Source organism: Montipora foliosa, chromosome 3, assembly GCF_036669935.1.
Source record: "Montipora foliosa isolate CH-2021 chromosome 3, ASM3666993v2, whole genome shotgun sequence".
In the NCBI taxonomy this organism is placed as follows: Eukaryota; Metazoa; Cnidaria; class Anthozoa; order Scleractinia; family Acroporidae; genus Montipora; species Montipora foliosa.
In genome coordinates this window covers 63,562,214-63,575,078 of record NC_090871.1, presented here as the reverse complement: position 1 = coordinate 63,575,078, position 12,865 = coordinate 63,562,214, and the positions used below count along the sequence as shown (strand labels likewise).

At 39.2% G+C, this 12,865-nt stretch overlaps 1 protein-coding gene across 3 annotated transcripts; it reads right to left on the bottom strand.

The window, feature by feature from the left end:
• Positions 1-5,512: 5,512 nt before the first annotated feature.
• On the bottom strand, positions 5,513-10,605 carry LOC137997931 (ankyrin repeat domain-containing protein 12-like). Of its 3 annotated transcripts, none has more exons than XM_068844260.1 (2): positions 10,394-10,605; positions 5,513-7,350 (listed from the first exon to the last, which is right to left on the bottom strand). In XM_068844260.1, the coding sequence occupies exon 2, from the start codon at positions 7,276-7,278 to the stop codon at positions 6,142-6,144; it is 1,137 nt and encodes a 378-aa protein (XP_068700361.1). In that variant the 5' UTR covers positions 7,279-7,350; positions 10,394-10,605; the 3' UTR covers positions 5,513-6,141. The 3 variants fall into 3 exon arrangements, with proteins under 3 accessions (XP_068700361.1, XP_068700362.1, XP_068700360.1); XM_068844261.1 differs by lacking the exon at positions 10,394-10,605 and adding an exon at positions 7,649-7,875; XM_068844259.1 differs by lacking the exon at positions 10,394-10,605 and adding an exon at positions 7,577-7,873.
• Positions 10,606-12,865: the final 2,260 nt, after the last annotated feature.

Below are 12,865 nucleotides of genomic sequence, written 5' to 3'. Positions count from 1 at the left end.
GCACGAGTCGAACTTACGACCTTCCGATTACTACTTCGGATGCTCTGCCACTAAGCTATAGGGGATGATCGGAAAAATCCGAGTGCTTCTTTGCACGAGTCGAACCTACGACCTTTACTACTTTGCATGCTCTGCCACTAAGCTATAGGAGATGATCGGAAAAATCCAAGTGCCCCATTGCAAGAGTCAAACCTAAAACCTTCCCATTACTACTTCGCATGCTCTGCCACTAATTAAGCTATAAGGGATGATAGGAAAAATCCGAGTTCTCCTTTGCACGAGTCGAAGCTACGACCTTCTCATTACTACCAACTGTAGTTCGGATGCTCTCCCACTAAGTTATCGGAGACTCCAAGAAGAAAGGCAATTATTAAACGGGACCTTCACTAAAACAAAAAAAAAATTAAACCACCGAACATAAGGCTTACAACAAAAATTGCTCGAACCTTTTCCAATGAAAGCGTGTGTATCTGAAACAAATAAATCAATCAATCAATCAATCAATTTCAAAAACGCTTGTTTTGGGTGAGCGTCGCCATCTTGAATAATTGCGACGTGTCGCCGGGTTGCCCTATTGTTTCAAAACAAAAGCTCCTTAGGCGACCGTCACACGTCTCAATTATTCAAGATGGCGGCGCCCGGGAAATTTGAACAGTGAAAATAAGTGATTCTAAAATTCATTTTTTTCGATACACACACACTTTTTGAAAGAAATTGTCGATCAAATTTGATTGCAGAAGTTATTTTGTTCGGTTTAAACTTATTCATTAGTCGGCGGGCAGTTTCCCTTAAATAGATTCCGATGGAAATTAATTGTCCCCTCATACTCAGAATTGTCCAAATGGTGCATTCTTGTAGGAACTCATCAAGGGGAACATCTATCTCCTATATCCTCTTTCCGGGGTAGATTTATTTATAGAATGCCTACCTTGGGAGATAAAGCATTGCCACTGTTATAAAAGCCAATCAAAACAAAGCTATCTCAGCGTCAAGGGAATTAAGAATTTTTTTCGCGGGAAAAACCTGTTCCTCAAAATAACGTTACACTGGAAAGGGTTGACTCAAGGAATTAGTGGAGATAGAGGGTCCCGTTGATGAGCTCCTGATTCTCGCTATTGTATTGAAACTAAGATGGTGAGTGTTTACAGCCTGCACACGAAAATTTATAAACTACACATGATCGGAGTCCATTGGGGATAGGGTCTTTCACACTAAAGAGGCTACCTACTTTGAAGGAGGAAAACGCTAACACAATGTTTGCATTATTACAATAGAAATGTGAAAGTCGACGAATGCGCTTTTGGGCGATGCTAGAAAAATAACCTATGTAGGGTAATTTGAAATAAAAGGTATTGGGCGCTTGATCACCAGTTGATCTTACAGAGTTGCCTGTTACATGCTGAGTGACACTACGGTTAATGATTCTTTCTAAAAGCCTAGATGGATACAGGTTTTTCTTCAGGATGAATGGACTCCGATCATGTGTAGTTTATAAATTTTCGTGAGCAGGCTATGCAGCTTACTAAGGAGCTTAAGTACGCGCGTTTTTGAGTCACGGACGGCAACCGGAAGAGAACATTTCGCGTGCCAGGACAGTGGTGTCTCACCAATTTTTGCACTTATCATCTCTAATGGAGAAAAGATAGTTAGCAATGTAAATGTGGTTGTGTGAAGACAAGTTGAAAGGGAAAACAGGTCACTTCCGGTTGCCGTCGGCGTCTCATGCCACAAAAACGCCCGTGCTTAAGGTCCCTAGTATGTTGGTGAGACCACCCGACATTTCAACGCACGTGTAAGGGAACACTTGAAAACGGACAGGACCTCACAAATTTTCAAGCATCTGGAAAGCTCGTTAGCATGTCTCTCTGCATGCTCCCGTGACAATTTTGACGATTTGCTCTTAAAACCAAAGAGGCGTTGCACATATTTTGGGACAAACCAACACTTAACGCACAGGTCAAACATGTTAATTTAGAACTTTCGGTTTAATTTTGAATTACTATTGTCATAGTCTTAATTATTGCTATTATTATTGTAATTTCTCTAATATTTATATTTCACTGGAATTTATTGTTCATTTCACACTGAAGATGGCAGAGGCAACTGCCGAAACATGTCTGTAAACCTCAGGAGTGTTGTGTTTTTCTTTAAATTAATTTCATCACTGCTTTTATCCAGTCCTCTTGTACCTATATGTTCTATTTTCGTATTTGTACATTTGTCTTAACATTAGTAGGCGATCATCCCAAAACTAAAATATTCTGACAAATGAATACAAATTCGTATCTATCTTTAAGATATGTGATGGTTTAAGAACCATATGTGCGGACCAAACGAAAAACAAAGTGGAACTGGTAGAGGTTGCCCTAACACCTTACGTGCTGAAAAAACCCATTATATCCACAGCTCAGTCCCCCACTTCTAAGATTTCAGGTGATCAATATTTTCCGATGTATTTATTATGCCCTTCACTGGCATCTCGCATCTCTCTCATCACTGGCATCTCGCAGTATAGTCAAGAGAGTATGAAGGTAAGAGAGGTAATCCCTCATATTGGCCCTATTCCCATCGTAATCCTTCTTAAGTCATTTTTAGATCTCCTGCGAGATCCCGTATTCCCACGAGGGTTAACTGATAGCCAATCACATGTCCCCATTTTTACCAATGTAGACAGCTGAGCGAATTCCCACGCAATGATTCGCGTTCTTTCGCGAAAATGGGGACATACGATTGGCTGTCAGTTAACTCTCGTGGGAATACCGGATCTCGCAGGAGATCTAAAAAAAACTTAAGAGGGATTACGATGGGAATAGGGCCAATATGAGGGATTACGTCTCTTACCTTCATACTCTCTTGGTATAGTATATTTGTTTCCGAGGGGAGCGAGGTTGCAAATGATGCTACGAAGGACACAAATAAAGTATATGCCCGACAAAAGTTGACGTGATTATCAATTATTAACACACAAGGACAAATCGTACAAATTCATTTTATAAGAAAAAAAAGTTTAACAGAGATGTAGCATGAAACTATGGTATGGAACGTTGTTGCTACAATACGATCAGCTAAACAAGAGCAAATTTTGAAGGGGGAAAAGAGCGGAAATCTCATCCACAAAAATTCGCGCCAACTCTGGCTTTGAAATGGTATTCTCAGGATCTCATTGGCCGAGCGAAGTTATTTGACATCACCGCAGCCAATCAGAATCAGGGCGGCAAATGCATTTTTAGCCTGTGCATTTCCCGTTTGGTCCGCAGAAAGGTTCGTTTTACAGAGGGCAGTTTGTCATTTGGCTGCGCGTATTGATAATAATTATGCTTTACCCCTATGCTGCGCCATGCATGCTGTCTCAGACGTGCGCAAAGAAGACGAGCTCTAGGGTCGAAAGGAGGTTGAAAGTGGATTGTAGAGTCACATGCGCATTTCATAGAGAATATGAATTTACACAAGGAACAGCCCTAAAGAGTTGTTTTCATTTTGTCCAATTTTTGTTTTATGGGCAGATATCATTCAAACAATTGTACTGCAGTGGCTTTTATTTTTATTACATTTCAGCTTCCACTTCAAAAGCGACATCGTTACCAGGCTGTTCAAAATTAGTTTGATCATTTCCTTTTCTGTTACCACGAATTTCCTCTTGAGTTTTTACCAAAGATAATTGCACTTCTAATAGATTATAAAAGAAAAGCGTTCGGTTTCTGTTCAGAGAGTAACCCTCCAGGTAAAGCGCCTTTATAATGAACTCGGTGTGTCATAAATCATTTGGAAGATCCTAGAAGGCGAAACAAGTTTTCATTTTGTGCTAATGAGGAAATTTTCTCAAAAAGGAATTTTTTTTTTTTCAAAGTCCGCCCGTACTTCGACTTTGTTCATTGTTTTGATGGCTGTTTCTTTCGTCTGAAACTAGAATCTTCCAAGTTAAGAGCAAAGCGAGTTGTTTTGCAATATTTTCGACCTTTCCAGTGTTTCTATCTTCCTATTCTTCTGTTGCTAGAAAGATTCCATTGTACCGAATACATTGTTGAATATGACGGTAATCTGAACCGCCGCCAAAACAACATCTTCCTTTAATTTAATTTCTATTTTTATCATTTGATTTCTTCATGATTGTCTTTAACTGCGCCTTTTATGTTAACGGCTTGCCACGGTGAACCCGGAAAGCCCAAAGTCTGTCTCTGTCAGAGGAGAGCTGAGACAACTGAGCCTAGCTTTTCAGCACCCCAGCTGGTAAAGCCAGAAAGTTCGATGTGACACACCTCAAATTTATTCAGGTTCAGATTGTCGGAGACTTTGATAGAAGTTAAAATGCCGCGTAAAAACTACTACTTGTTCAAATCAGCACATAAACTATCAGTGACCATCAGTCTACATAACTCTATAGTGAAGATGCACCGACATCCCCGGCCTATATGTACTTTTTTCGTAGAATTGATCGTGAATCGAATAGAGGTGTTTGCTTAAGTGTTTAAGCCGAAATGAGTTCTTTTGTGTCGCAAATTAGTTTTCACAAAGAACAGGAAACTCTACAAAGTAAACATCATTTTAAGCTCGTGAGAAAAAATTGCTATGCACCCAATTACGTTGTAATAGCTGCATGAGCAATACCTCTCCAAGCGTTCACACTTCGGACAACACCTATTTATGGAGAACCGATAAAGTAACTTCGTGCAAAGTTTGCATGATTGAAATCTACCCGGTTACCTGTGTTGTAGACCATCTGTGTGACCCAGTTAACCTATGAAGCATTGTTTTCCTGGTAGGACTAATGTTTGATTTTCTCTCGGTTGACGCGATCAGTAACGGTTGAAATAAAATAAACACATTTTACACGAGATAAAACATTTTTGTTTTACAAATCCGTGTATAAAATGCTTCAAAAACGCCGCAAAAAGTATTAAGTCCAGCAAGAAAGCCTTGAAGGGAAGAAACGATGTTGCCGAACTTATTTATTTGAACAACCGGTTATGAAGTTATAAATTAGAATCAAAAGTTGCATTCAGTCCAGCCAACAAAACAGGTTAACACCCTGATGGTCTGATGATCATCGAACCAATCCAGCAATAAAACGCCGGTGCAAACGATTGTAGCAAGCTTTACTGACTGAAGTAAACTAATTAAATATCTTTGGCAGACGTTAACTAACTTGCGAGCTCCTTTCACGTGAAACGTTTCGCGGCAAGCTTCGCGCAACGTAGTATTTAGCGAAGTTGTATGCTTTTTATGCATTCTCGAGATCGACTTCAAAAAAAGTCGAATAAAGAGGGCTGCTGAATCAGTCGGCACATGAAAGAGGATCTTTTTCATCTTTAATTGACCACCCTTCTCACTAAATATACTGAAAGATGGAGCAACGATAACCCAAATGTATTTCAAGAAGTATTGTTTTTTCTTATGCTTTCATTCAAGTTGCCACGTCGCGCCCATTACGTATTCAAGGCAGAACTTTGGTCATCTTACAGATAATGTCTTGACATTTCATGTCACGGCTAGCATATAAACATGACAATCATGATTTTCTAGAGAATTAAAATTTATTTGAATAATTTTTGAGCTCTCGTTTAAAAGGCAGTAGTTGCTAAGATTTTTCATATGTACATATTCTACACCCTCAAAACACCAGGATTTTGTTTCCAAGACACGCGTTTTAATATTCTATTTCTATTCAAAAGTAAATTAATTAAATCAGCGAGAACTTTAAAATGTGATTTAAGAATCCAAAAAAAGACATGACACATTGTAATAAATACATCTCAATACCAATGAAATACACTTAATATCGGAGGACAAAATGTGTCATTGGCTGAGTGGACCTGCAGCTGCAAATAAAACACCATCATCACACCTAAATAGATATGTCTTGAATATATAAGATTCCAAAAATGAAAAATTAAAATATCTACAACTCAAAAATCAATTTTGGCTAAAACCAGGGAAAATACATCTGAAATCAACAAAATGTCAGGAAATTGCCCACATTGGTATTTACATGTTTTAAGTGTTAAATATGAATATCTTTCACACAATAATGGTTTCCTACCGCAAAATAATAACGCCAATACACATGACGCGTATACAAGCGAAGAATGCATAATTTATGCACAGAAACTAATTTTTCCTTAGCTAGAAAGAACGTACTGTATTTTAAATATCTGAGAATCCTGGATGAATGCTTCTCTTTATATTCTCTCCTCTTGGTGAGACATTTCTGTGTTCGTCAACCGGCAAACTTGTTACGTTTTCTCTTAGAATGGAACCACTTCGTTGAGTAAATCGCGCAAGGTTCGATTTGTGATAGGTGTTACTCGTAGTATCCCAGCCTTCGCCGGGTGAAGAGTATCTGTTTCCGCTCTGAACTGAAGCTGGCGCTCGATACATCGAATGCAATTTCGGATACCACTGTTCTTCGTTTGAAGAAATATAATACGCTTCACTTTCACCAAAGGTTACAGTCTTGCGTCGTGAAGGGTCTCTGCGATTTTTATTTTGTCGCCGATTATACCTTCCCCCGTGCGTGTCTTCGTCGTTCTCGAGCGCAGCGCTCTCTAATTTGTCGCTATATTCATGCCGTGATCCAGTAAACGAGTTGCTTTTTATTACAGTTGCTTGTCGAGCGATAGGCTCAACCCGGCGGGCGTAAATAAAGTCCCCCCTTTCAGCTCTCTGTTGGCGATTCGTGTCACATGTATAATTGTCGCAAAATCGCTCAACGTTATTAGCGGTTTTGTAGTATCTGCTTGGATATCTATAGTCTAGTCCACTATCTTGACTGAACGTAGAGTCCTCAGATACTCCAGAGTCCGTAGATGTACTCGATATGGAGTTACGCCAACCGGGAACGTTTTTAAAGTCAAAATTGCCATGATCCCAGCTGTCTGAGACGCCACATCTCTGTTTAAAACTCTCTGAGAGTATTGCTTGTGAAAGTAACGCTCTAACCTGCTCGTTCTGAGCAACATCGACGGCCTTTTTGCCAGAACTGTCTCTAGCATTAACATCAACACAAGTTGAGTTTATGAGCAAGCTTACAATGTCCAAATGACCCCGTTCAGAGGCGAGATGCAGCGCAGAGCGACCGTCACAATCTACAACTTTCAAATCAGCACCACTCTCGAGGAGGAAGTTAGCCATACTCAAATTGCCATTTATACAAGCTTGCTGTAGAGCAGTCACACCATGCTTATTCGGTTGATTCACTCGTATTCCTTGTCCGTATTTCAGTATAAACTTGACTTTCGTTGTGTCGCCCTCTAACACGGCTTGATGAAAGATAGCACTCATCTTGCTGTATGCGCCGGCAGCATTAACTTCTTCCAATGATATGGCAAACAAGTCAACGTTAACCTAAAAATTCTGAAAGATTGGACAGACACATACACACATTGATTAATGACAACCACAATCGAAACCACAAAGCCTAAATTATTCTGCGATCGATGACAACTCAAATTTCCCTTTCAAACAGGACAAAGCCCGAAAATTTTGAACATTCTGCAATTACTCCAGAATAACAATTGATAAACGCGTTAGACGCGTTGGAAAGATGGCACAGTTGTGATAAGCAGAGACATTCACTTACCATAGAAAGACATCGGACGCGCTCTGGATCACAAAAAATTAAAGGCTAAATCTATGAGATTGTTACACCCACCGAAAATTGGTTATTCTTTTACAAAGGCTGTTTTCCACGAATTTTACTGAAGCGTGGCAGCGAAAGCGGTAGGATAGACTCGAATTTCCATTTTTAGTTCAGCTTGTGCGTGATATATCCGAAAACCATCAAACTAGCGTTTTGATTGGTTGAATTAGGTCTCAGGTGCGTGCGTTATCATTCGTTGTTTGGCCAATGTTTATAGCTTCAGTTGTGACAAACAACGGGTGGCAAAGCTTAAAACTCAGAACCTATCTGAAAGGGTCAATTCAAGGTCATTTTGTGTCTTCAAAATTCAGTTGGGCGGAATAGAATTAAGAGACAAAATAGCAATATTTTTCATCAGCGGAGAAGCCTCATTTGAGAAAAATATGTCGAATGATCGCGAAATAAAATATGGAAGTGTCCTACCTCTCCTTATTCTCATTTCTATTATTTGATGTTTAATTTTCTACCCAAAAAGGTTTTGCCATTCTTTTGTTTGAAGGCGTTAATGAACACATTCGCTTGCACGACTGCTGTGATCCGATCAAAGCAGATGTACTATGTTTTACTCGTCCAAATTTGAGAGTGGCATGCTGTGATGCAATTAGTTCTTTTCAAATGGAACAGTAAAAGAACAAAAAATCTTCGCCAGAAAAACGAGCTGTGTGCTCCTGGAGATACAGAGAGAATTGGAACACTCGAAAAGTTGGGGCTTTCTAGAAACGGGACTTGTTTACTATGGTCAATCTACCATATCAACTCAGTTGATGCATGATAGCGGCCCAACGTAACCATTTTTTTTCGATGATTTTTAAGAAAAATAAATTGAGAAAGGAACCTAACTGTGTTTAACTAACTGACAATCAACGCTTTCGATTTTTTTTCTTTTGTTTTTGTATTTTATGCCAAGATTCATTTTGGGGAATAAGATTGTTTACACAAGCTAAAAGGAGAATAACTTATTCGTAAATATTGTTTCAAATTTGGCAATCATAAAAGTTTATTCAAGTTGATACGGACCGGAAATGACGTTAGGATATCAGCGCGTGAAGAGGTACTTGACTGGCGGAAGTGATTGACCAGTACATGTTCAGTATTACCGCATTTCACATAACTATTGAAGCTTTGGGAAAGAAGATATGACTTTTAAAAAACGGGCTTTAGTATACGTTGAGAGAAGTTAAGGTTTTAATACCCCGTGGTAAGGACGTTAAAGCTTTCCTTCGAAGAAGCCTTATATTTACGTTTGTCTGTGCACGGAAATATCACATCATGAATGAAGTGTGTGTGAAATGCTTGGAATATATGCTGATCACGTCATCGCTGACCGCGCTGAAGTTTGACAGAGTTCCCTTCAAAAATGAGCGACTGTTTTTGACCTACATACATAAAAATAGCAGCTGCGAATTTCGCTGGTAAAGGTGACATAAACGATACCATAGAAAATAACCAACTTTCGTCCATTTGGTGAGGAATGCGTCAAATCTTCAAGCCTTCGGTGCAACAAAGATGAAGATTGGGATGCCGGCTTTCTTAGAAAAAATGCCGACCTTTCGTCAATGCGCTCAAGCCCACTGTTAATTATACCTCCTATTTTGGCTCTGTGAAGAATACAATGAATTTTCTTGGCTAACACATAGTTCAGTCGCCCGGTGTGGCTTTGTCCGGACCACAGTAGTATGATTTTTGTTGTCAGTGCAGTGCTTCAAAGAAAACAAATTGTTTTAGCGAAATTCGTTTTTTTCTCTCCACTTGTAAAACACGTAACACAGCTGACAATCTGGAGAGCTTTGTTAGCTTTGTTTTGTGCAGTTTGGAGCAGGTGACCGTGTGGAACTGAGGTCATTAGTTGAAGGCTGAGACATCCCATGAAAGGGCGGCAACAATATGTATCATCAATAGCGATCACATGTATCTTGTTGTTGTGAACAGTGGACTTTCGAACGAGTCAATTAAGTAAAGCTATTGTAGGTATCTCTCTGGTATTGACAGTAACAGGTGCTCCATTTTTAACGTAATTCCGTAGTTAACAAAGATAAATTGATTCAAGCTGATAGAGGCTCGATATTAGCTGCATTGCAAAGTTTAAGTATTCATGCCTTGAATTCTCTGGCGATGAATCATTGCTATATATTTCAAGTGATTCGGTTCATTGAGGAGCTGCTAACTGAGAAAGGCGAGAAATGACAAAAAGAAATTTCGAAAGTTTGGTGGAGAAGCCATAAATCTGTCATCCAATGAATATAATCGAGAGAGGTTGCGAGAATCTCGCACCTTCTTTGAAGCCTTTCAAAAATGTAATCATCGGTCTTCTTTAAAATGGCCATTGATCATCAGGTCAATCGGTAAACTGTAACCACAAACTTGGAAGGAGGAGGTCCTTGGACAGAGGGCAAAATTGCAAAGGAAAAATCGGGCCTACGTAGAAAGGGTACGGGAGACAGCAGAAAGGAAGCGAAGCTCCGGGCCCTGTGGAATCTTCATAACTGAGATGGCCGAAGAGTGCCGCCGTACAATTGGAAATTAAATAGTACTCCTTACTCTGGCCTCAATAAATAAGAAAGAGAAGATTAGACTAGGATTTTAATGACAGCCTAATAACAATTGCGCTCAACGCAAAGAGAAAACTGCGACCAATTCAGATCTGCGTTAAACTTCCTAGGCTAGTTACACTAACAATGACAAACTCCTAGCTTTTATACAAGTTTGTAACCTCAATTCTTTGATACCTTTTGAAGGAAATATTGAAAATGAACTCACTTTGCCACTCGGTGTGTCACCAATTTCTAGACACTGCCTGCATATCAAATTCCACTCTGCTGTGTCAGTAGTTGATCCCAAAACAAAGGACTTGAACTTCGATGAACGATAATTTTGTTTCTGTTTGAAACAGCACATCTACAGTGCAATCTTACTCAAAAGTATATGCCAAGGGTCAAATATAGGACTTTTCTATATTAACAGTTGATAGCTGTCCGATATGTTAATTAAAAGATTAATTGGTTCATCACTCAAACGATGATAAATTTAAATATGAAATGCTAAGCCTGAACACTGTTGTCGAGAGTGAAAAGTGGTAAGAATGTCACCAGTACGTCAACTCCGAATTAGAAGTCTTATCGATGGACATGATAAATTAGTCTGTCTCATAAATTGCCGGCTTTCGTGAGAGTTTGACATTTTCGCATATAATTAATGTGGAACTTGGCGTAAATGTGCAACATTTTGCACACGCAATTGAACGAATGCGAAAAATGCGAAAAAAGAAGCTATTACTCATTACTTTCAAAAACTATGTAGATACATAAGATACATAATTAAATTGCAACAAATTTTCACCAAAGCAGAGAGAACCTGCGGCAAAACTGATAGTTGAATATTCGTAATCGATTATTCCACTCATTAAAAAGTTTTCACAATTTAAATTACCGTGAGAATTCGAACCGGTGATATCGTAGACTGCTCGCAGTCCCTTCTGAGTCAGCCGAACCTACGTAGCCTGGGACTACGCTCTGCAGTTGAAGATCATGGCGCGAAAACTGAGGAACGTGGCGAAAAAACAATCGGCAAGTGAAGTGAGCCGAGCAAGGGACTGGGGGAGGGAACGGGTTTCTTTTCTGCCACGTTCCTTATATTATTATTATTATTATTATTATTATTATTATTATTATTATTATTATTATTATTATTATTATTATTATTATTATTATTATTATTATTATTATTATTACTCTTTTTTTGGGACGACATCCCCACCGATCTAAATGATCTTTGCGTCTTACATTTTCCAAAAATTTATTTATTGTCTGATCAGCATGGATGTCCAATATAAAGAATGTACGCTGTAAAGGACCGCCATGTTAGGCTTATTGATTATTATTATTATAATTATTATTATTATTATTATTATTATTATTATTATTATTATTATTATTATTATTATTATTATTAGAGCCTTTAGAGCCGATTATTAGAGACTTTAGAGCCTTTTATTATTAGAGCCTTTAGAGCGTGCGATAAGCGAAGTCCTCATGCCAGCTATTACAAACCACGCAATAGCTGAAACCGAGCGCGAACTCCTTGCGCTTCCTGTGCGCTTCAGGGAGGGCTTGGGCTAATAGATCCAGCCAGAGCCTCACCCAAAGAATATGACGCTTCAGTCAGGGTCACAGATCCCCTAGTAAGGCAAATTGTGGAGCAAGTGCATCAGACCCCGGATGCGTCAGAAGTAAAAACACTGCAAATAAGCGCGCGTAAGGAGAAGGATGAGTGCATGCATGAGAGGCTAGAACGGGTGAAGTCCTCTCTGCCGACAAGAACCAAGCGAGCTGTAGAGCTAGCCACGGAGAAGGGAGCATCGAACTGGCAGACAGTAATTCCCATTATCATTATTATTATCATTATCATTATCATTATCATTATCATTATCATTATCATTATTATTATTATTATTATTATTATTATTATTATTATTATTATTATTATTATTATTATTACAAGAGTGAATTAGAGTGTTGATCTATCACTTTGAGGTCTTGCCCCAGAACAGTCACAAATTGATTTATTTTTAGATACACTTTGCCGCGTGAAACAAAGGGCCGCCAATTTAAACCAATCAGAAGAAACCATGTCACGCGTGACTGCTTCTGCGATGTTTTCTCAGGGACTGACAGCTGATTTTCGTGGGAACAGGATATTATTAATTAAATTATTGGGCAACTTCGCCCTGCGTGCGCGCCCACGAGCAATACCGTGAGCCATTATTACATCATGGCTTCCTATGAGTTTGGAGTTCCGCGTGACGTCCCTACGGGTAGCCGGAGTGATGCACCCCCCCCCCAGATGACCTGCTGCTTTCTAATACAACTGGTATTCTGCAAAAAAAGACGTCACTAGTCAGCTACGTTATTCCTTAGTCTCCGCTATTAAGAAAGAAAAATTAACTGTTCCATGGCCACTTACAACAGCTGCCTCGTCACGGATGTGTTGGGTCTTTGAATTGCAAACATTCTGAGCTACAATCAAAATTCTCCAAGCTAATGAAAGGGAAAACTGTCTGATTATCAAGATGAATTCAAAGTTATTCAGGGCGGATCCAGGATTTTTGTTAGGAGAGGGGGGGCCACCCCTGCACCCTTCCCCTAGATCCGTCCCTGGATATTACTTAAGGTATACTCGAAAAAAGATTCAAGTTATTGTAATTTTCCTTTAGCTGGCTTTTCAAACATCAGA

Bases quoted from the DNA above. Each gene is read 5' to 3' on its own strand.
- LOC137997931 (XM_068844260.1), bottom strand. From the start codon at position 7,278: ATGAGTGCTATCTTTCATCAAGCCGTGTTAGAGGGCGACACAACGAAA.